The sequence below is a fragment of the Podarcis gaigeae genome, assembly GCF_964106915.1.
Source record: "Podarcis gaigeae genome assembly, chromosome: 2".
In the NCBI taxonomy this organism is placed as follows: domain Eukaryota; kingdom Metazoa; phylum Chordata; class Lepidosauria; order Squamata; family Lacertidae; genus Podarcis; species Podarcis gaigeae.
The window spans coordinates 31,511,768-31,536,057 of record NC_139679.1 but is presented as its reverse complement, the minus strand read 5'-3'; the positions used below and the strand labels follow the sequence as shown (position 1 = coordinate 31,536,057).

Genomic DNA, 24,290 nt, shown 5'->3' with positions numbered 1-24,290 from the left:
TAATAATAATAATAATAATAATAATAATTTATTATTTGTACCCCGCCCATCTGGCTGGGTTTCCCCAGCCACTCTGGGCGGCTTCCAACAAAGATGAAAGATACACTAAAATGTCACATATTAAAAACTTCCCTGAACAGGGCTGCCTTCAGATGTCTTCTGAATGTCAGGTAGATGTTTATCGCTTTGACATCTGATGGGAGGGCGTTCCACAGGGCGGGCGCCACTACCGAGAAGGCCCTCTGCCTGGTTCCCTGTAACTTGGCCTCTCGCAGTGAGGGAACTGCCAGAAGGCTCTCGGAGCTGGACCTCAGTGTCCGGGCAGAACGATGGAGGAGGAGACGCTCCTTCAGATATACTGGACTGAGGCCGTTTAGGGCTTTAAAGGTCAGCACCAACACTTTGAATTGTGCTCGGAAACGTACTGGGAGCCAATGTAGGTCTTTCAAGACCGGTGTTATATGGTCTCGGCGGCCGCTCCCAGTCACCAGTCTAGCTGCCGCATTCTGGATTAGTTGTAGTTTCCAGGTCACCTTCAAAGGTAGCCCCACGTAGAGCGCATTGCAGTAGTCCAAGCGGGAGATAACCAGAGCATGTACCACTCTGGCGAGACAGTCTGCAGGCAGATAGGGTCTCAGCCTACGTACCAGATGGAGCTGGTAAACAGCTGCCCTGGATACAGATTTGACCTGTGCCTCCATGGACAGCTGTGAGTCCAAAATGACTCTTTGCCTTGTCACTCCAAGTTTTTGCCCACTCTTCCTCCAGCAGCTCCCCTTCCACCAACAGCTGTGTGTAATGTGCTCCTTGGAGGCTGGATCTGCTGCCCCTCTGGATCCTGCCGCCTGAAGCAGCGACCTCACCTTGCCTGATGGGTGGACAGACCCTGTTGAACAGCCTGTTCAACCCAGTAAAGGGGGGGTGCAAGCAGGACACCATTGCTTACAGGATACCAGTAAAGGGTGTGTTACTCCCAGTTACCAGGAGGCATTGAGGAGGAGCAGATGGGCTTTGCTGATGTGGCCACATTGCACTCAGCTGCCTTGTCCTTCCACCTCTCAGTGACCAGCAGCATGAGGACACCAAGTGACTGTCCTTGCCTGTGCCATTCTGCCATGCACTATTGATTTAACCTTTGGAACCCCCAGGTTTTCAGGAACACAGTTTGAGAAATGCTGACTTATGCAGTGCTATCAATAAACATCAAAGTCAGTAAGTTGCCAGCCCTGGTTGGAGCCCCACTCTCCCTGAAGGAGCTGGTGTTCCTCGATCCAGCTCTATCATTGGAAGTGCAATTGGGAGAACAACAGGAGGAGGTGAAGGAGAGACAAGGGTTGGGAGGGAGGGACATGGACAAACGCTATTACACGTGCTCCAAACTTGGTTGCAGCTGGGATTAAGGGAGCAAACCCAAAACAACAGAGGTGGTCTGGAAAGGTAAAAAGTGGGGGTGGGGGGGAGAGAGCACTGATCAACATACATGTGCAAGGAAGGAGCTCTATGTGCTGGGGGCAGCAAGGGAGAATTTACAGAAGGGCAGGAAGGAAGAGAGGGACACTGCAACATGCATGTTCAGATCGGCATATATGTTCATGGAAGGAGCTCTGTACACCAGAGGGCAGCAGAAGAGAAATGCGTGGAACCAGGTATCTTCAGGCTGGAGAACTGGAGAAGCAGAGTACAGAAAGAGGGATACAAAGAGCTTGTTTTTGTATTTCAGCTTCTTGGTGATGGTATATTATCTATTTCATTTAGTTATGCCTGCTCGCATTTTAGATTGCCCCATTTTGATGAATTTTAATACTTTCCTTTTTAATTAGCTTTTCCCCTTTCCTCCCACCCTGTATGAACAGCTTTGGAGAGGCATTGGGGAATGAATGATTGAGATTGAAAAGATGCAGCTTGTCAACGATTGCTGGCAGCTGTTTTTGTCACAGGCCTTTGGCACTGCTGCTTCTCTGGCCTCTTCTCTTAAGGAAATACCACTTACCGTATTTTGGAACAGGGCTGCTCTACCATGCAACCTAGGGCATGAGTCTAATTTCTGAAGGTTCCCCCTCCAGTTAGGGTTGGGGGTCCTTTCATGGCCCAAGATCTGCACCAATGAGCAAGGAGTGATAACACTTACCTAGATCTGTGTCAATAAAAACTTCACGCTGCTGATTTCTGCATATCCAAACTCTTTTATTTTTTAATTTTTATTTTTTAATAATTTTTATTGATTTTCCAATTTTTAAAATAAAACAGCAACATCATATAACCATCGATAAGATCAAACAGATACACAAAATATCATTTCTTAACCTCATTTTCTTAACCCTCCTTTCTCGGACTTCCCCGTACCTCACCCTTTTTGCATCCTTGTTTTACAATTTTTCAGCAACCCTTTTTACCAATTAAATTAAAACTTATTATCTTTCTCAATTCCACCTTAAATCATCAAATAGTTTCAGCTGTAATTCTGCATCTTCCTTCCCCTTGACATTTTAGCACTCCTCAATTTTATAACAGTCCTTAAGATATACTTTTAATTTCTTCCAATCTTCCTCCACCGTCTCCTTCTCTTGGTCACGGATTCTGCCAGTCATTTCTGCCAGTCCCATAAAGTCAATCACTTTCGTCTGCCATTCTTCCAGTGTGGGTAGTTCTTGTGTCTTCCAATACTTTGCTAGAAGGATCCTTGCTGCTGTAGTAGCATACATAAAAAAGGTCTTGTCCCTCCTTGACACCAATTGACCGACCATGCCCAAGAGGAAAGCCTCTGGTTTCTTGTAAAAGGTGCACTTAAGTACCTTCTTAATTTCATTATAAATCATTTCCCAAAAGGTTTTAATCTTTGGGCAGGTCCACCAAACTCTTTTAAAGTGATAAAAACAAGACACGATGATGATGATCTTCTAGCCAGTTTACATGTCTAGCTCCAAAACATTTGTTAACACATGACATATCTGTTGGGATACTTTGCAAACCTTCCATCCATGCCTTCTTGAAAGGAGGGAAATCTTTTGCTAGACTGTTCTTGAATGTGGAAGGTAAATGGTGTTTCCGTGCACTCTGGTTTCCATCATGGTGTTCTCCCTTGGTGGCGGCGGCAGTGGTGGCGGCTGCAGCTATAAGTTGGTTCACGGTTAGGGGTGTGGCTCCACTTCGTTATTTGTATAGCTCCAGAGGCCTCCAGGTCCCAGAGCTTTCTTGAGGTGCTCTCAGTCCGCATGGGATAATGATCTGGAGGAGGAGGCTCTGTGCGGCCTCTTCGCTTGTTGTTTTGGATGCCCTGGGCTCCCCCTTTGATTGTATTGGTGGTGGTGAAGGTGGCGCAGGGACCAGCCAGGCAGCTGGTTGGTGCTGGCGGTCCCTAGGAGTTTGACACTGCCATGGCGCTCACCATCTTGCCTTGCCAGAAGTCCTCCTCCACAGCTGACTCTAGTGTTATTTCCATTCCTCATCCAGCCACACCAACTTACAGGTCTTCCAGGACTGATAGCAAGACAGTTCATGCCCTATTACAGTGCTGAGAATCGAGTGGGGGAGGAGAGAAATAAAGCCTGAACCATCATCAAATTCTGCATGTTCAACGCACACATGTATCCATGCACACGCACAAAACAACATTAAGCTGACTGTGCATTAAGCTGACAAACAGTTTGAACCCCAGCAGGAACTTGTTCCCAAGCCAAGTGTGGAAAGGTAGATCAGATAGAGCTGTGAACTTGAGACCCTGCCATGCATATATAATCTGTGCCTTTCCTATGTTTACTCTCTCCCTGCTCTCTCTCTCTCTCGCCTTCCTGGAAAGATGTTTGCTTCCTTGGGCTTGGTGGCTACCCTCCTTGCTCTCGGAACTTGTGCCCCTTTGCAAAGGGCAAGCAACCGCAGCAAGCTCCTTTTGGTTTCCTTCGATGGTTTTCGGTGGAATTATGACCAGGATGTGGACACCCCCAATTTGGATGCCATGGCTTATGATGGGGTGAAGGCCCGCTACATCACACCTCCCTTTGTCACCCAGACAAGCCCTTGCCACTTCACTCTGCTTACAGGTGAGTGCCCGGTCACTTGGGAGAGATGAGGACAGGACAGTGGGGCCCTAGGAAGCAGAAGTGGCAGCTCTTTAAGGACAGGAGCCATAATGCTAAAGGCTCAGTTTGGGGTTCATTTTAAGCAAACCTCTTGGACATGCATTACTCTTAGCACTGCCCCACCTGAGACCTGGCCCCAAGTTGTTTAAGGCTAAAAATGTGAAGGGCAAAACCTGTGATATGGGCTGATAAGATTTGAAGTCCAAAACAGCATCACCTTTCCTAGACTCCTTGCTGTGCTGGATTCTCAAGAGCCAGGTCAACCATCAGTGACACACTGGCATGTGGATCCAAGGGTGGCAACTAAGCCACATCCATGGGAATTATTTGGCATCAGTTTCTGTGATGCTGGAACAGGCATAGGTGAGATAGCAGTTGGCCCATAGCAGAGGGCAAAGGAGAGACATAGGCAGGGGAAACAGTACAAAATGAGCCTGAGAAGAAGGGGACATAGCAATTTCATGCTGGCAACAATCTACTGGAAGAATATCTAGAATTGAGGCTGATCTGCCCCAAGAAGGTTCTGCACCAGTCTCCTGCCAATTAGAAGACAGGGAGTCCATCAGAGTCTGCAAAGTTCAAGGGCTAACTTGGGAAGATCCTACCATTTGCAAAGACTTGACTGGTCTGCAGCTGAGGGCTCTGAATGTTTGGGTCTCCAGCTGTCTTCAGTAATGGAAGTTGCTGGAAACCACAGGAGGTGGGAGTGCTCTGGTGCTCAAATCCTGCTTGCAGGTTTCTCACAAGCATCTAGTTGCCAGACAGGATGCTGGACTAGGTGGGTCATTGGCCTGATCCGGCAGGCTCTTCTTAATGTTCTTATGGAAGGGACTCTGACACAGTGGCCCCTGGGGATGAGTTCCCAGTCCAGCAAGTACGGCAAATGGAGATGCACCCACCCACTCCTACTAGCAGACAGCTTGTAAGTAATGCCAAGTTCGACTCTCCCCTGGCAGGAAAGTACATTGAGAACCATGGTGTGGTTCACAACATGTGGTACAATGTCAGCACCGGACAGAAGCTTCCTTATTACAACACACAGGGGAAGTCTGAGTGGTGGGATAATGGCAGCCTCCCCATCTGGATCACAGCACAAAGGCAGGTAAGCCACAAACCCACAACACTTCTAGGGAACAAAATGGGGGCCTTCTTCTGGAACTTGCCACTGAAAGAAACAGACAGACAGACAGACAGACAGACAGACAGACAGACAGACAGACCAACAAGCTCCACATTCTCATGAAGTTAGTTTTGCATCTACCTCTGCATCATTTTCATCAAGCCCATCCCTGGTCTTGCTAACTAAAGCGTCCAGGCACATACCATCTTCACAGACATTGGTAATATCACAGGTTTTTCTTAAGGAGGGATGGGGGGAAGCTGGTGCCCTCCAGGCTTTGTTCTCAGTGGCCAGGCTGGCTGGGGCTGTTGGGAGAGGGAGCCCAGCAACATCATCCCAATTCCCATCACCCCTGACCATTGGTCCTGCTAGCTAGGGATGACGGGGATTGTAGTCCAAAAAACAGCTGGAGACCCAAGTTTGGGAAACACTGAGAAGGGTCACAGGTTCCCCCAACCCTGTCCTAAAACTACTATCTTAAAATTAATTGGAGAATCAGCCTGTTGAAGAAGTTTTTAGGAATTCATTACCACGGCCAGAAGACTTGGAGAAAGGTTGTCAAAGATGTTTCTGTTGAAGGGCCTTCCCTCAAGGGGTAGAAACATTGGGCCCTTTGTTGAAGGGCCTCCCCCCAAGGAGCTGGACATCAGATGAGCCCCCATCATGTAGCAGGATGGCAAAGTGATGGATGTCAGGAACTGGCCTCTCTGTGATTATGGCTACCAAAGCACACATCACGATGACAGAGGCCACACATACGGCAAGAAATCTCGGGAGAACTGCTGTATATCTTTGTGCTTGGTGCCCAGAGACACAATATGACATATGGATGCCTTCCTTTGAATCATCTCCCGGTGGAAGCCAAGCCACCATGTGTTGGGGCAGGATCTATGGGCCTCTCCAAAATGGTGCACTCTGGACTTGATGGTTTCACAGGGGGTCTCTTCTTTAGATGGTGATGCCTATTACTTCACCTACTTCAAAATCTGGCCAGCCAGCCCAGCTGAATTTGAGGGTCTTCCTGTTCATTTCCCTGATGGGGACTGGACTGCCCTGATCCTAGAGCAACACTTTCCTTCTGCTGCATGCAGACATACACACACCCACGGACCACCCCAGTAAAGGACCCAAACTGACATTGCATGCAGTTATGAGTTTCTTTCCACATATGGTTTTATTTAATGAATGAATGAATAATAAATATTTGTTTCTGCTTTGCTTAGCAGACAAACAGATGCATGGGGGGGGGGAGGAAGAGCTTTACAGAGGCACTTAAGCCTCATCCACCTGCATCACTGGATGCTCTGGCAAGCCCTGAGCTGCCCAGCTTTGTGCTGGCTTTTGAGGGTTCGCCCTATACTACTGGCAATGCGTTTCCAAGGCTTTCTCTGCAATCTTGAGGGCTAAAGATTTAGGATGCCCAATTGTGCACCCAAGGCCAGAGAACCTGTGTTTGCATAATACGCAGCTCGGATCAATTATTGTGCCAGTTTCTAGGTCTGTGATTTTTCATCCTAGGGGTTGAAGACAGCCTCCCTCTTCTTCCCTGGGGGAAATGCCACCTATCATGGAGAGCAGGTGATGGTGAAGAGGGTGGAGAAACTCTTTCACAAGTACAACAATGAGACTGAGTGGAGGCAGAACATTGACATAGTCATGAAGTGGTTCCTCGAGGACAACCTTGACTTCGTCGCCCTTTACTTTGGTGAGCCCGACTCCACTGGACACAAATATGGCCCAGAATCCCAGGAGAGGAAAGACATGGTCAGCCAGGTGGACCGGACGGTGGGTTACTTGAGGCAGCGCCTTGAGGAGACAGGCCTGAGCTCAAACCTCAACATGATCATCACATCTGACCACGGCATGGAAACGGTGATAAAAACAGATGAAATTCACCTTCAGAAAGTGCAGAACTTCTCTTTCCAGGACATTAAGTTTGAGCTGGTAGACTATGGGCCACATGGTCTACTGGAACCAAAGCCAGGGAAACTAGAACAAGTTTATGAAGCCCTGAAAAATGCTCACCCCAAGCTCCATGTCTACAAGAAGGAGGAATTCCCCAGGAGGTTTCGTTATGCCAACAACACACGGATCACACCTCTTGTGCTGTACGGTGACCCTGGCTACGTGATCCATGGGGTATGTATGGTCTTATCCACGGTACTTCCAGCTTTTCTCTTTTCTTTCCTTATTCTGTCTTCTGTTTTGTGCATGAGAAACAGAAGGGAAGTCTACTTAGGAGGGCAGGGGGAAGCACAGACAGCAATGTTTCGGTGCCTGAATTGGAGTCCAAATAGCACCTTCCCACACTGGCAGACTTTGGGCTTTCAGATTTCAGTGGCAACCTGTGTGACGCTAAAATTCGGCATCCCCACTCCCCACAACCCCATTCTACATCATTGTTGCAGCACCCTCTGCAGCATAAGTGCAGGCAAACCAGTCACGTTCCCCTAAATCCACCACTGCAAGGGCCAACACTTGAAAAAGTCTAGTTTGACAGCAATCCCTGTCTTCTTTTATCTCCTTGATGGTGCTGCCTAAAGCAGTCACTTCACCCTGCTGCCTAGCAAAGCCAGTCCTAGTAGCAGATGCTGTCCCTTTGTGCATTCTGGCAAAACAGTTCTCTGTTTCTGTCTGCTTGTAATTCTTGCTTTCCATTCCCACCGAACAAGCATGGATGCATCCTGTCCACCTAGTGATATGTAGTGGTGGAGTCACCAGAACTGACCTTCCTTGGCCTCACTTTTCTCATGCTGTCTTTTCTTCTGAAGAAAGACAAGAGTAGGAAGAGGGCAGCCACTTCTATGGCCGCCACCTAAGGCTGCCTTTGAACTGAGCTCTGCTCTTGTAATTTATATGTTCCCATCTCCTGCCGTAAGCTCCCCAACTCCATTCTGTTGACCAAGGAATCTGAAAGAAAGGGCTAGTTTTGAAATCCTGGTTCTTGTGGGAAACTTTGAATCGGGAATATGGATCCAGTTGAGCAATATGAGAGCCTTTGCAACATAACATAGCCTAGCGGTTAATTATGGTGATATCCCGTCAATATTTATGCCCCCCTGTTTTGTTTCTAGTGGAGGTATTGATGTAAATATGACAGGTTGACTGTTTCACGTGGCATTTACACGGAACCAGATGGGTTCAATACTTCAATACATTTTTTAAAATTGGGTTTATATTATAAATTTTGCTTAAACCAGATTTTTTAACAATTTAGTTATAGTAAATGTTTAACATGTTTGTATTCACACACATACACGCCTTAACTTCAATCATCTCTCAAACAGATCAAGTTAAAGTACATTTTATGTTATATTTATTACAGTGGACTTCCTAGTGGACTCAGGAACTAGCAAGTTATCACAAGTGTTAGAATCCAGGAGAGGCTATGAAGGGATCTACACTCATGGTTTATAACATTAAGAAAGGGTTAAGGAAATAATTTCAAAAATGTAAGCAACATGTTATGTGTTGCTTTGAACATTAACAATGCATTATTAAAATGTGACACCAGAAGGCGCTGCAGAGCAACCATGAAGGGAAACTGCGGAGGTAATTAACATTTTTTAGCAGTATGCCCTGTGACGTTTTAGAAGGATATAGCTAATATCGTTCTAAAAACATTAAAAAGGTCAATGTAGATCCAACCTATTTTGAATATCAGAGTTCATATGGATGACCTCATGCTTTTATTTTATGTCATCCTGATTTTGCAGTTGTTACATTATGGATACTTAGGACTCTACTAAGGAAGTGTCGCATTGAGAGAGCTTCCTGTCTCATTCAGAGAAACAATTTTGCCCCGTAATTAGCAGCTTTTGCTTATGGACACTTACAGCCCATTCCCATGCATACATACACACTCAGAAGCAAGTGTCACTTTGTTCAGTGGGTGCACTTCCCATAAGCTTGCAAAGAACTGCAGCCTCGCAGCACAATCTCATGCATGTTTAGCCAGGAGTAAGCCCTGGCTGTGTTCCATCAGGATTCTTCCTTAGAGGTTATGATTGCAGACTCACTCTTCAAACAAGACCTTGCTTAGTATCCTTACAGGTGTATAGAGACAAACAGAAATCTGTCTCTTATCTGCCATGTACATGGACTGCACAGCCAGAGGTTGTGCTCTTAGGTTGTATAGAGGCACTCTTAATTGTAAAGCAATACATTGGGTTATAGCAACCAGGTAGTATGCATGTTTGTTCAGGAAATATAAAGCTCTCAGTTTTGAAGTTCATTTCTCAATTACTGCGAAGCTAGCTTAGGGGACACAAGGCACATTTCAAATAGCTCACTTTTGTACTACCCACTGTGCCTAATGGTAGGGCTGGCCCTGATATACAGCACAACAGATGAAAAATGTGCTGTTTCTTTTTTTTTTTTAATAAATTTTTTATTAGGGGTTTTTACAAAATAAAGTACAAAGATAAACAACCTTTCTTTTATCTCAACAGAGTTTCATAACTTCTTTGGACTTCCTCACATCTCCCGCTGCCATTTTCATCATCATAGATTTTTTCCATGCAATTTATCATCTAATTTGCAAATTTTATAACCACTTATTTAAGTATAATCCTCTGTAAATTAATTTCTCTTAATCTCACTTTACATCCCATTCCGATCCGATTTTGTGGTGGCCAATTATTTATGATCAAACATCCTACTTAACTTTCCACCAAATCACAATATTTTTGTAAATAAGTCTTAAATTTCCTCCAATCTTCTTCAACCCTCTCTTCTCCCAGGTCTCGAATTCTGCCAGTCATCTCAGCCAGTTGCATATAGTCCATCAGCTGCATCTGCCATTCTTCCAGAGTGGGTAGATCTTGAGTTTTCCACTTCTTGGCGATAAGTATCCTTGCTGCTGCTGTTGCGTACAAAAAGAATGTTCGGTCCTTCTTTGGCACCATCTGGCCGACAATGCCCAGGAGGAAGGCCTCTGGTTTCTTAAGGAAGGTATACTTAAATACCTTTTTCAGCTCATTATATATCATTTCCCAGAAGACCTTCACCCTGGGACAAGTCCACCAGAGGTGAAAGAATGTTCCTTCATTTTCCTTACATTTCCAACATTTATTGTCTGGCACATGGCATATTTTGGCTAGTTTAACTGGGGTCATGTACCACCTATATATCATTTTCATTACATTTTCCTTCAGAGCATTACATGCCGTGAAGTTCATCCCCGTGGTCCACAACCTTTCCCAATCCTCAAACATAATATTATGCCCAATATCCTGTGCCCATTTTATCATGGCCGACTTAACCATTTCATCTTGTGTATTCCATTTCAACAGCAAGTTATACATTCTTGAGAGTACTTTAGTCTTAGGTTCTAACAATTCTGTTTCCAACTTCGATTTCTCCACCTGGAATCCTAACTTTTTATCCTTTTTAAAAATTTCTTGAATCTGAGCGTAATGTAACCAGTCTCGCACTTTGTCTTTCATTTTTTCCAAACTCTGCAATTTCCAATTATTGCCCTCTTTCTCTATTATTTCCCAATATTTCGGCCATTTGGCCTCCATATTGGGTCTTTTTCGGGCCTTAGCCTCCAGAGGTGATAGCCATCTTGGAGTTTTATTTTCCAATAGGTCTTTGTATTTTGTCCAGACATTAAACACTGCTTTCCTGACAATATGGTTCTTAAAGGCCTTATTGATCTTAACTTTGTCATACCATAAGTATGCATGCCAGCCAAATGCATTGTTAAAACCTTCTAAATCTAACACATCAGTGTCCTCTAGAAGTAGCCAGTCTTTTAGCCAGCAGAAAGCTGCGGCTTCGTAGTACAACCTTAAGTCTGGCAGGGCAAAGCCCCCTCTTTCTTTCGCATCAGTTAATATCTTAAACTTAATTCTGGGCTTTTTGCCCTGCCAGACAAATTTAGAAATATCTCTCTGCCACTTCCTGAAGCACTCCGTCTTATCCACAATTTGCAATGTTTGAAACAAAAACAACATCTTAGGCAATACATTCATCTTAATAGCAGCAATTCGGCCTAACAAAGAAAGCTTCAATTTTGACCAACTGTCCAAGTCTCTCTTAATTTCAGACCAACATTTTTCATAATTGTCCTTAAATAGACTCAGATTTTTTGCTGTTATGTTTACCCCTAGGTACTTTACTTTTTTAACCACAGTTAGTTCTGTTTCTCTCTGAAACCGTTCTGACTCTGCATCTGTCAAATTTTTTCCCAACACCTTAGTTTTCTGTTTGTTTAGTTTAAAGCCCGCTACCCGACCAAAGTCCTGAATCAATTGTAACACTCTTTTTGTGCTAGATTCTGGCTCTTGCAATGTCAAAACAAGGTCATCTGCAAAAGCTTTAAGTTTATATTGTTTCGCTCCGATCTGAATCCCTTGCACCAACCGGTCCCCTCTAATCAAGTTCAAGAGCACCTCCAGGACAGAAATAAACAGCAAGGGGGAAATCGGGCAGCCTTGTCGTGTCCCTTTTTCAATCTTAAACTCTTCTGTAACCACATTGTTGACTATCAGTTTTGCCTTTTGTTCTGAGTAAATCGCGTCAATCCCATTTTCAAAACCCCGCCCCACTCCCATTTCTTTTAAATTCCCCTTCATAAATTTCCAAGAAATGTTATCGAAGGCCTTCTCCGCGTCTATAAAAATTAGAACTGCTTTAGTGTTAATATTTGTTTGCAAAAGTTCCAAAATGTCAATAATGTTCCTTGTATTAGCAAACAAATGTCTTCCTGGGAGAAAGCCTGCCTGGTCTTTATGAATTGTCTCATTTAAAACTCTTTTGAGTCTTCCTGCCAAAACGTCAGCAAATATTTTGTAATCCACATTTAAAAGGGAAATGGGACGGTAGTTCTTAAGTTGTGTCTTTTCAGTTTCTGATTTTGGTATCAATGTGATGAAAGCTTCCTTCCACGATTCAGGCGCCTTCTTTCCCTCCATAATTTCATTGCTGACCTCCATCAGTGGTTGAATCAAATAGTCACTTAATATCTTATAGTACTTGGAGGTCAAGCCATCTGGCCCTGGAGACTTGCCCAACTTCATATTCTGAATGGCCTGTTCTATCTCTAATCGTGTTATTTTACTATTCAGGAGTGATCTATTTTCTTGTGATAGTTTTTTAAGTCCATTTTTCTCCAAAAATTTTGCAATCTCTTCCTCCTTTTGTGGCCCTTGAGTGTATAATTTCTTAAAATATTTCTGGAAACATTTTCTAATTTCCACCGGGTTCTGAATATTCCTTCCTTCTATTTCCAAATTTGTTACTATGTTCAGCTTTTGTCTCTTCTTCAACTGCCAAGCCAGCAGTTTCCCACATTTATTAGCCGATTCAAATGATTTTTGTTTCATTGATTTAATCTTCCATTCTATTTCCTGATTTATCAGTTTGGAATATTGTGCCTGATGAAGTTTAATTTCTCTCAAGATCGGCTGTGACTTCGGGTTTACTCTTAGTTTCTTCTCTAACTCTTTAATTTTCCCCAAAATCTTATCCTTTTTCTCATTTTGTAGTCTTTTCTTTATGGCGTTCTGTTGTATCAAGAACCCTCTCATCACAGCTTTGCTTGCGTCCCAGATTGTTCTTTTTTCCACAGCAGTGTTCAAATTTATCTCAAAATAGTCCTTTATTGTTTTTTTGGCCTTCTTGATAATCTCCTGATCTCTAAACAAGTTGTCATTCATCTTCCATCTAAAGGAGCCGGTTGGTAATAATGTCATGTCCATTTTCAACGCGTTATGATCGGAGCAGGTCTTTGGGCAGATTTCCACTTTCTTCACCTTAGGAGCCAGACCTCTAGAAATCCATATTTGGTCAATTCTTGTCCAAGTCAGTTGGGCTTCAGAGAAAAATGTTCCTTCTTTCCCCAAGGGGTTCTTTGTCCTCCATATATCAATCCAGTCCATGTTGTCTGTCATTTCAAAAAAGGTCTTTGGTAGTCTGCCATCTTTAGTAACCTTTTGGCTTTGTGACCTATCCATGTTCGTTGAAACGATCCCATTCATATCTCCCATCATGATGATGTTATCATAGTCCAGATAATCCAGCATAATCTCATGCAACTTCTTGTAGAATTCTGATTTCCCTTCATTTGGAGCGTAAATTCCTAATATCAAAATTTTCTCTCCTTGGTGCTGTATTTCAATTGCCAAAATTCTTCCATGTTCATCTTTAAATAGAAATTTTGGTGAGAGGCTCTCCTTTGCATATATCACCACTCCTCTCTTCTTAACTGAGTCCGAAGATATAAATTCTTGGCCTAACCTTTTATTTACCAATATTTTTCTGTGGAGCCTAGTCACATGTGTTTCTTGTAAACAAGTAATGTCTAGTTGCTCCTTTTTTAATATGTGAAAGATTTTCTTCCTTTTTTCCGGGCTGTTGCAGCCATTTATATTCCAACTTAAAAGTTGCAGAGACATCCTGGATGGATCTGTTTAGCTTCCTTGGGATGGTATTTTGTTCTGTGAGTCTTCAGGGTTCTGAGGTACAGGCACCTGTGGTGGTTCAGGCCCTGAGGGTAGTTCAAGTCCTTTATGAAGGTCCTCTCCGTAGGCAGTCAAAAACTTATCCCTATCTTCCAAAGTTCTAATTTTAATCTTCTTCCCTCTAAAGGTAAAAGATAATCCTTGGGGAAAGTCCCACCTAAAGATGATTGAGTTGCTTCTCAGCAGTTTTACTAAGTCCAAATATTCAGATCTAAGATCCAACAGCTGTTTAGGAATGTCCTTAAAAATCTCAATTCTTTTATCCGAAATGTTCAGGGAGCTTCCGTAGTGCAGGCCCAAAATCTTGTCCCTTTCCTCCTTTGATCTCAACGTAATCAAACAGTCTCTGGGCTTTTCTCTCTTTGTGAGTCTTCCAAGTCTGAAGGCTGACACAATTTTAAAGTCTTCCTCCTCTAGACCCCAGAACTTGGAGAATTCTTTGGTCAGAAACTCAGCTAGATTACCTTCTTCCACTTCTGGTATCGATCTTATCCTTAAATTAATCTCCCTGTTCCGAAGTTCCAACATGGAGAGGTAGGTCTGGTGTTCCCCAACCTGCTTACTGAGCGGCCTTACTTCTTTTTCCAACTCTCCCACTCTTTGGCTGGTCTCTTCGGCCAGTTTCTGATTTTCACCTGCAGCCTCCTTCAGTTGTCCGATTGCTTGTGCATTCTGTGCAACTTGCCCAGATAATTTGTTTAAAGTTTCTGTATTAAGGTCAATTTTCGCAGTTTGTTGGTCAACTTTCCTGTCCAAAGACTCCAATTTCTCAAGAATTCTCTCTAATACAGAACCAGATCCTCCTGAGGCCATCTCTTCTAGTTGTAAATCCTCAGTTTCTTCCTCCCCTGCCTGTGACAGGGAGGTAGCTTTTTCCTCCGAGGGCAAAGTGGGCACAGATGATCTGCGTGCTTGTGAGGCTGCAGTTACAGTTGTCAGAGTTGTTTGTCTGGTTCTTAATCCCTTTCTTTTTGCGCCACTCATTCCAAAGTTATCTAGCAGTCAAGGTCAAGCTGAGTTGTTCCCATGGGAAAGCTACGGCCCAGGTGGTAGCAATCAAACAGAGGGCCGGGAAATAGAAAGTAAAACAATGTTTTTGTTATAAATCCTCAATCCTCTAGGGGGAGCATAAAATGTCCTAGGAAGAAGAGTCCATTCCACATACGAAATCTGAACCAATACTTAGGGATCTTCACAAAAGTAGTTTTAGCAGAGTTGGTTTTAGGTTTGCCACAATATTTCAAGTTGTGCTTACTGGAGTTCCATAATGCAAGAACGTAACCATTCTGAACTCCCTCAGACTGTCTCAAAGTTTAAATAGAATGTATCCAAATTTGCAGTCTGACAGTTCTACTGCTCAGGCAGTTCTGACACCTGGGCTTCTTAAATAGAATTGTAATCCACAAAGAAGAGAGTATATAAGTCCTAATAAAAGTCCAAAAATCAATTGCTTACAGTCTTTAAAGGGATTAAAAGTAATTTCTGCGGGTGCTCAATCTGAGCTGTCAAAAGTTCTCTCTATGCCTCCACTCCTCCTGCTCTTTGCTTTAAAAGTCAATGGCTGCGGAAGACGGACTTCCTTTTCCTCGTCTCTCCGCTTTCAGCTTATTTTCAATATTTTTAGTCCCGAAATTTAGTAAAGTCCTCAATTACTCACGGGTTGTTGCGTTTTAGAATCTTGTGTTGAAGGAAGAAAGGTCGGCGCTCACCGGCAACGGCAGCGCGGCTTCGCTCCGCTGAATGCGCATAGACCCACAGCGCCGCTACCCCCTCTGCGATCCGGAGCCCCTTACGGGGTTCCCTCAGCGTTTCGGGGGTAGCTCCTGGCGCCCGCCGGGTCCCGAGACCGCAGGCTTCCGCTGCCTGCGGTTTTCCAGAATGGGTCTCCGCTTCGCCGTAGCGGACGACCCTTTTCCAGCGTAGCTTCCCTCTCCCGGTTAGGAAAGGGCAGCCATTACCGTTCGCGCCGCCTCCGGAAGTCGAAAAATGTGCTGTTTCGTTGCTTTGTTACCACATAGGAAAGCTGGGGAAGTACCAAGGCAAAACGTGCAGTAGGTTATGCCCTGTCCTTCCTTTTCAGAGAATCAAAGTGCAATTCAATAAAGGTGAACATGGATTTGACAATGAGGTTATGAACATGAAGACTATATTCCGAGCTGTGGGACCAGCCTTTAAGAAAGGTCTGGAGGTGGATCCTTTTGAAAGTGTGAATATTTATGCCCTGCTTTGCGAACTCCTGGAGATTACACCTGAGCCACATGACGGATCCTTAAGTGTCACACAGAACATGCTGGCCAAAAATGCAGGTATGATTTTGTTCCTTAGGAAACTTTCAGTAGAACTGCAACCAAAGCATTCAAGGGTGCAACCAACAAACGGGTCAATTAACTGATTAAATCCAAACTGGTAAATTCTGATGAATAAGGTCAGCGCTGTAGAATTTCAGTGACATCCATAGAAAGCCCTTATATCAGACTTTCCCAACCTGGTGCCCCTGCAGATGTTTCGAAATACAACTCCCATAATTCCTGAACATTGGCCGTGCCGGCTGGGGCTGATGGAAGCTGGGAGTTCAAAGCATCGGGGGGAGGAGGGTGTTACTAGCATGGCTAAGGATGGCTTACTTGAACCATCAAACCCCAGATATTGTGCTGTTTTATAGACCAGAATTGACTCCTAGGGTGGTACCCACTGTTAGTCGTATATTGGTTTCAATGGATGTGTTCTAGCTAAGGAGCTGTAATCCTCATCATCCTATATCATAGGGGTGGGGGGGATCTGCAGCCCTCCAGATATGGGGCTTTGATTCTCACTGGCCCCAGGCAGCATGGCCAATTGCTAAGAGTGATGCAATTTGTAGCCGAACAACCTCTGGTGGACCACACTTGCTTCAGGCACCAAAGGACTTCTGTGCATTATAATGACATTTGACATGGAGAAACGTAAAAAAAAAAAATGGGTCCAATACAGAACACATTTACCTTTCCTACATACTGAGCTGAAATCTTGCCCAAAATGAACATTTCCCCCTCTAAACCACACAGGCTAGTCTACTCTGCAGCCAGTGAGTTGGGATCAGGTTACCTGAGCATTCAAAAGCATTCAGTACTAGCTACTATGAAGAGGGGTGTAGAAAAGCAGAAGGAAATTGAGGAGGACCTTCAGCCTGGTTCCCCAACATTAGCTCTACAGCAGGCACACCAAGCAGTAGCCTATTTTAACTAATAACTATTAACAAGGTAATCTGCAAATGAGTGCCATCCTCCCCAAACTCAATGATGCTGCTTCTTTCACAGCTCACTCCAATAAGCCTTATGTTGTAATTGAACACAGAAGTTAAAACAAAAAACTCCTTCTATAGTTTGATGGCTGCTGGGGGATTTACCAGTCGTAGGGCTCTCTGCTATTTCTGGGGCAGGCTCTCCTCCCAGTTGCAGTTTACTAAAGCTCAGATAGGTCATGCAACTTGGAATAAACAACCAGACATCTCTCATTGGAGAGTAGCTGTGATCTGTCAGATGGCCTATAGAGAGAGTGGTTGGACCTCCCCCCCCCCACTTCCAGGAAGGTGGTAGAGCAGATTTGGAGGTCACCCATGAGGCAAAACAGAGAGGATGAAAAGAGCTCGTTAGCAAGGGATTGATTAAATGGTCCCATGGATAACATCCCCAAGGACATGAGGTTTCAGTCAAAGGTAACCTTTGCTGGCAATGGGCAGAAGACCCCATAAAATGTGAACTCTTAAGTTTGTCTTAGCATACTGTACTGGCATGGTATTAGTTTTGAAAGTAATGACCATGGTTTCCATCTATGAGAATAACCCTCAGGCTTGCATGCTGCTCTCTTCATCTCTTCCCTGTGTCCCTGGGACATTTGAACTTACGGAACTGTGGCTTGTTTCAGCTATGGCTTCAGAACATAGCCAGGATCTGAAGCCACGGTTTGTTCCTGGCTCTCTTACTGATGTCCTTTCTCCATGTTGCATGTCCATTAAATGCACAGAAGTGCTTTCACACAATCCTAAGAAGAGCTACTTCGGAAGTAAAACCTACTGAGTTCAAGGGGACTTGCTCCCTGCCCTCCAGCCCACATGATGGTTAAAACACTTAGGTCTCTCTCTGTGCCCTTCCCATCACATGAACACTCTCCTGGATTTTTTTCCTGATCTCTGTGCTTCTATCTACAGGCGCCTCTTTGGAATGTGAGTATTGCAAGGGAACAAACAACTGCACGGGTCTGAAGCGGCCTTGTCCCAGTGGCCAAGATGCCTGTTCCATCTCTCTGCTCGAAGTCCCCAGTTCAAAAGACAAAAATATAAGCAAGAGCTGTGCATCATCCGAGACCTGCAAATTGGGATTGATCGAGGTGACTCATGGCAAAGGGAATTTCATGCGGGAAAGCATCACCTGTTGCAAGGAGATTGACTGCACACCGGCCACTCCTACGTTTCCACCACAGAGCACCAAGCCCAATGGAAAGTCTTGCCCGGGCTGCTTTTCTCCCACAGGAAAGTGTACCACAGAAGTGGTGGATTGTACTGGCTCAGACACTTACTGCGTTAGTTTTGTAACATCGACAGACGAGAATGTCATAAACTACAACATGAAAGGCTGCATAAGTGAATCTTCCTGTGGCCTGTTAAAAACACACAAAGAGGGTGTTTTTGGTAACAACGGTCCTATAAAAAATGTGACATGTACCCAAGCAAACGATACTTCTACTTCTCTCTCTCCCTCATTTGGATTCCTCCTCCTGGCTCTCCTCCTGATTACGCTTCTCTTGTAACAAGCCGCTTGCAGCATCTCAACACCACTTGTTTTGCGTTTCAAAAGGAATTTGCCTTCTTTTTCATTTTTTCACTGAGTGAAATAAATAAAAAGTTTTAAAGGAATGAGTTTCAAGTCATTGTCTGGTTCTGCTGATCCACTGAACAGAGGTGAAATAATTATTTCTCCGAATTCAGCATGGGGGGGGAGCATTTCAAGCAGCCTTGCTCTGCTTGAAGTAGGTGATAATTTAATAAATGCAATGTTTTGCTGAGAGAAAATTAATACAGTGGTAGCTCGGGCTACATACACTTCAGGTTACAGACTCCGCTAACCCAGAAAATAGTACCTCGGGTTAAGAACTTTGCTTCAGGATGAGAACAGAAATTGTGCTCCGGCAGTGCAGCGGCAGCAGGAGGCCCCATTAGTTAAAGTGGTGCTTCAGGTTAAGAACAGTTTCAGGTTAAGAATGGACCTCCAGAACAAATTAAGTACTTAACCCGAGGTACCACTGTACAAGTTTTTTGTTTTTAAAGGCATGGGGGGATTTGGACTTGCACCCACCTAAGTGGCAATTAAAATTGCAACCTCAGCCTCTCATCTCTTGGCCTCTTGTAAGCAATTACAATGATCACAGCAGAGGTGGTTTGGTCACACTGGGTGCCAAGTTTCAGGGGCACTGCAACTATGATGTAGAAAGGAAGGTGAGAGGTGGGGGTGTGGCAAATTCTTTGGCATCGCACAGCTGAAATTTGTGACCCCGAGGGCCGCCACTGAACACAGCAGCAGACCAACATTTGATTATTTATTTATTAAATTTATATCCTGCACCTTCTTCCAAAGGTGAAGCAAGCAAGTTATACAAGTTTTATCCTCTATTCAAAGGAGAAACTGATCCACACAATGAATATATCCTGCCCTCCACCCCCCACCCCCAGCAACTATCAGGATGCATTGCACACATCAAATTATGGACGGACAAACTGGTTTGTTTATCAAGGTGCATGCAAATATCTACTATGGGTCAATTCACAACATTATGAAAATTATAAGGTCTAAGATATAAAATAAATGTACCAGGCAAACACAATCATAAATGTTTAAACTACATGTCTGAATCAGTACAGGAAAAATCCTGAAACCATTTTGTCTCTTCCAAATTGACCTCAAATATTTCTCTGCAAGGTCGAAGAAAATGGGGAGCCAGCCTCCCCATCGTCTCTTTGCTCACAAATCCTGTCTCAAGGGTACATTTAAGATATGAATAGGGTGAGCCTGTGACCTGAATTCAGGAATTGAGTAGTTATCATAACAAAAAGAGTGGCCTGGATGCCCAGGTAATCCAATCAGGTAACCTGGCAAACAGGATAAAAACAAGGCACTCAGATTTCTGTTGTGGTCCGCCCCTTCTTTGATGTAACTATGATGTATTGGGGAGTGGTCTTGGGCTACACCCCTTCCATGATGTATGTATGATGTATGGAGGGGTGGTCTTTAGCTCCAGGGTGGGCAGTTCAAAAGTCTATATAAGGGCTTGCAGCATGGTTCGGGGTTCTCTTCCTGCCTCCTGTGTGTTGCAACAGCTTTAATAAAGATCAGGTTTACTAGCTGCTTTGCTTCTCAATATTCTCTGGTTGGCCTCTGTTATTTTCTCCTACCGATAGATAACCTAAAAAAGGACTCTATATGGGCTCTTGGGTACCCCATAAGGGAAAAGGAGCAGTTTTTTCTTATAACACACAGCACTGACTTTCTTCCTGTGGGATGTGCTCAGACATATGCAGAATGCTTAAGGTGAGTCAGGTGTTGATCCGATCCGGCAGCCATCATTGTGACAAAAGCTTGCTTTCTCCGCCACTGTTAGAGCATGGGTACCCATGTACGTATGAGGAATGAAGAAGTTCAGTAGTGCATTTTATTATGGGCCAAAGGCTCTATTTACATAGTTCTCACACAACAACAATACTGCATGCACATTGAGCACAGGGCTGCATGAGAACCCACCGCCATGCCCATAGCACAGCACAATCGTTACATGCCCTGTGCTTGATGCCCTGATCCTTCTACCACTTGAGATGGAAGGGGTGCAGGAACCGACCCTCTGCCTGATACACACGTGGTGGTGGCAGCTTTACAGACGCCCCAAAACTCCTGCATGGACAGCTACAGGACATTTTTGTTTAAATGCTGGCATCTAGTGGAGAAGCCGCTGCACCACAGCTTACATCGTCTTTTTGCGGCAGAAGCTTGGAGTGAAAATGAGATTCTTATTGCCTTGAAATTGAAATACAGTAACTGCAAAATGTGTCGTTCCCCCCTGTGCACTCACACACATTAAGCGACTCCTTTACACCCCATGCTGCCTTTCTGTGAGCTGAAAGGGACCACAAAATCATTTATGCCAACTTCTGCAGATCACCCCTCTTTGCCTAACGCAAAGGAGCTGCACAAAGCAGTGGTGCTGTGTCACTTTTCTGCCTTCTGCATTACAGGGACTTGGAAACAGGCGCCGTGCTCACATGCGCTCCTTAAACTCACGGCTGGGATTCCTTGCAGTGTGCTTGGGCAAGGGGTATTTTCCAGCTTCCCAGGAAAGACATCAGCCGGGTACGGTGGACTGCAATGGTATTCATTATAATAGTTAGCCATTGCTACTGCACAAAGGACAGCCATCTTAAAATAGCTCCCACACATTCTGCTTCCCAGACTCAGCTGGAAGCCTGCTGGCTCTCCAGGAACATTAACCCACAAATAGCCAGACACTCTTTATTACAGAATTTGCATTTTTTCAACATGCAAGGAAAGAGCTGCTCTGCAGTGCCTTCAAGGGACCAGAGAGGCAGGCTCTTGTCACATTCTATCAATTCAGTGTGTGTTCCAACAGAAATACCTGCAGGCAGGTGTGCCGTTCCAAGGCCCATCCTTTGCTCTGCATCAGACTGTGACAGAGGCGTCTGTCTCTCTGTTACAGCACTTCGGGGAAAGGGGTTCCTTAGCAGTACTGCTTGGAATCCATCCCATTGCCCATTCCAAGTTCATAATCAAACATATGCAATTTTTTCACCTGCCCAGAGTGTTGTTGGATTTCTGGATTGAAGGATGGTGGCTAACTCGGGCTTTGCAAGATCCCTGCATTGAAGTGTCAGGAACAGCTGCGCTCTGCCCCATGTGCTGAACCACATTGCTGAAGCCTCTCGGAACCAGACTGGTTCTAACCACCCAGGTTGTTCCCTAACTCCTCCAGTGCAGGAAAGAGTTATAGGAGGGTCTCCTGGCTCATTAGCTAGTTTTGCTGTGAGCTATTTTTCTGAGTCGTGCAGAGTGATGCAGCGGTTTCACCCTCGAAGCCCTAGTGATGAAGTAAACTCCACACACAAGCCTTTGAAGATGACTCTTTACTTGCAAGATGGCAACTATTAGCAAGAAGTATTACTTATGCAATACAATGCGTTTCTCTCCCTTGAGCCCAAGAGAGGGTCTTCTTGCTTCCAAAACTCCTTTGCAGCAGTGCATAAGTTATCAGTCCATGGCTTGCCTGCCCTCTCAAACTCCTCCAGACACAGCATCTGCTTGACATTTCCACACTCCCAGGTTGGCAAGATAACCAGCCAACTTTCAACTCCCACCCCTCCTATCTAAGACTAAGACAGACACACACACACACACACACACACTTTTAAAGGGAGTTAACAAATTAACAAGGCAATGGCTCAGCATTTCTGTGACCTTAATTGGAGTCACAAGATTTTGCATCTGTTTACATTACATATGTTTTCTTTTCCCCCATACAATTTATTCTTTATAAAATACCTTTTCTAACAAATAAGGTACAAATACTAACATTTGCTTGAGCAACAAGCTCTAATTTAGCTCTTGTATGTCTTATACATCTATAACCTTGCTCTTGAGGTCTGCTCTTCGATTTCGACTCCCAGTTCTTGGCTCCAGACTGGTGCCCATGGCCTGACCCTGACCCAAAAGCGCTTCCATGCTTTGTCCTCCTTGTGGGCTTCCTGAAGGCCAATCTGGCCAGTCACAGATGGAAGCAGGATGCTGAATAAGACAGACCCTTGATCTGATCCAACAGCTGGGCTCTTCCTGTATTCTGATAGGGTGGAGACAATGTGCATCGCATCATAACTCAGATGCAAAACAGTGTGGACAGAGCAATCAGGGCAGTATGCACTGACCCCCCCCCCTTTTTTTTTTTTTTGCAAAGTGTCTCCATGCACACATTACCTTTAAAGCACATCCACTCCTCCACCCAAAAAGAATCCTGGGAACTGTCATTTGTTCAGGGTACTGGGAATCATAGGTCTGAGGAAGGTAAACTACTGTTCATAGGATTCTTTGGGCAAAGCTATGTGTGTACACGGGACGTGGGTGGCGCCGTGGGTTAACCCACAGAGCCTAGGACTTGCCGATCAGAAGGTCGGCGGTTTGAATCCCCACGACAGGGTGAGCTCCCGTTGCTCAGTCCCTGCTCCTGCCAACCTAGCAGTTCGAAAGCACATCAAAGTGCAAGTAGATAAATAGGTACCGCTGCAGCAGGAAGCTAAACGGTGTTTCCGTGCGCTGCTCTGGTTCGCCAGAAGCGGCTTAGCCATGCTGGCCACATGACCTGGAAGCTGTATGCCGGCTCCCTCGGCCAATAAAGCGAGATGAGCGCCGCAACCTCAGAGTCAGCCACGAGTAGACCTAATGGTCAGGGGTCCCTTTACCTTTACCTTTATGTGTGTACACAGCCTAAATTCACAACCAGGTGTTCAGGGAGAGGTGGAAAGAGGGGACCAGAATCCAGTGCTGAGATTCTGTGAGCGTTGTTTTCATATATAACGAAGCATATATTCAGATGTATTCCAATGGCACAATATGATCTGAATATAACCTTGATGTTATACTGGCTAATTGTCTTTTCTGCATTTGGTTTTTAGCTTCCTCTGACAAAGAATTACAGTCAAAACATGTTAGGCATAACGAGAATGCTTTCAGAAATAAACCGTGTTTTTTCTTCAGCATCATGTGAGGCTTGCCCTCATGTGTGTTTGGGATTGATTCCAGCCTCCCCACCCCCAGCCCCACCTCCATTCCTCCTACCAAACCACTAATTGGCAGGTGTCTAGCTTTTGACAATGTGCTGCTTGCATGCAGCTCCAGCTCTTGGGCCAGCAAGCTTAACCCCCTCATGCCACACCCATCCATGCAGACAGCTGCTCGCCCAACATTGTGAGCACATGTAGGAGCCTGCCTTCCATGCACTGGCAGCCCCTTCCTGGATCAGAGCTGTTGCTGTTTAGTTGTTTAGTCCTGTCCGACTCTTCATGACCCCATGGACCACAGCATGCCAAGCACTCCTATATTCCACTGCCTCCCGCAGTTTGGTCAAATTCATGTTAGTAGCTTCAAGCACACTGTCCAACCATCTTGTCCTCTGTCGTCCCCTTCTCCTTGTTGCCCTCCATCTTTCCCAACATCAGGGTCTTTTCCAGGGAGTCTTCTCTTCTCATGAGGTGGATCAGAGCAGGTGGTGGCAAATATAGGTTTCTTGCTGTGTTTAGGTGTACAAGGAAACCTGGGTGGCTTATTGCAGCTACCCAAAACATACACACATTATCACCACGCATCATCAGCTTCTGCTTCCTTTCACATAGAAAGATTGCAATATGTGAAATGCTTAAGAATTGTAAAGTCAGGACGTAGAGGTGTAGCCACTAATGGAAGCACTGAGAGGCAAGGGAGGCTGGTCCATTAGAGTGAATGGGGCATTGCTTCACCAACCTCAACCAGCACCCAATCTTACTACCTTCTTAATCACATCCAATTTGGGAGGGCGAGTGTTTGCTGGCTGCCAACTTTCTCC

At 44.8% G+C, this 24,290-nt stretch overlaps 1 protein-coding gene across 1 annotated transcript; it reads left to right on the top strand.

Moving 5' to 3' along the window:
- The first annotated feature begins 3,755 nt into the window (after positions 1-3,755).
- Positions 3,756-18,555, top strand: ENPP7 (ectonucleotide pyrophosphatase/phosphodiesterase 7). The gene is made up of 5 exons (XM_083727245.1): positions 3,756-4,037; positions 5,033-5,178; positions 6,715-7,335; positions 15,745-15,970; positions 17,851-18,555. Exons 1-5 carry the CDS (start codon positions 3,797-3,799, stop codon positions 18,447-18,449), a joined length of 1,833 nt encoding a protein of 610 aa, XP_083583371.1. The 5' UTR covers positions 3,756-3,796; the 3' UTR covers positions 18,450-18,555.
- The last annotated feature ends 5,735 nt before the right edge of the window (positions 18,556-24,290 follow it).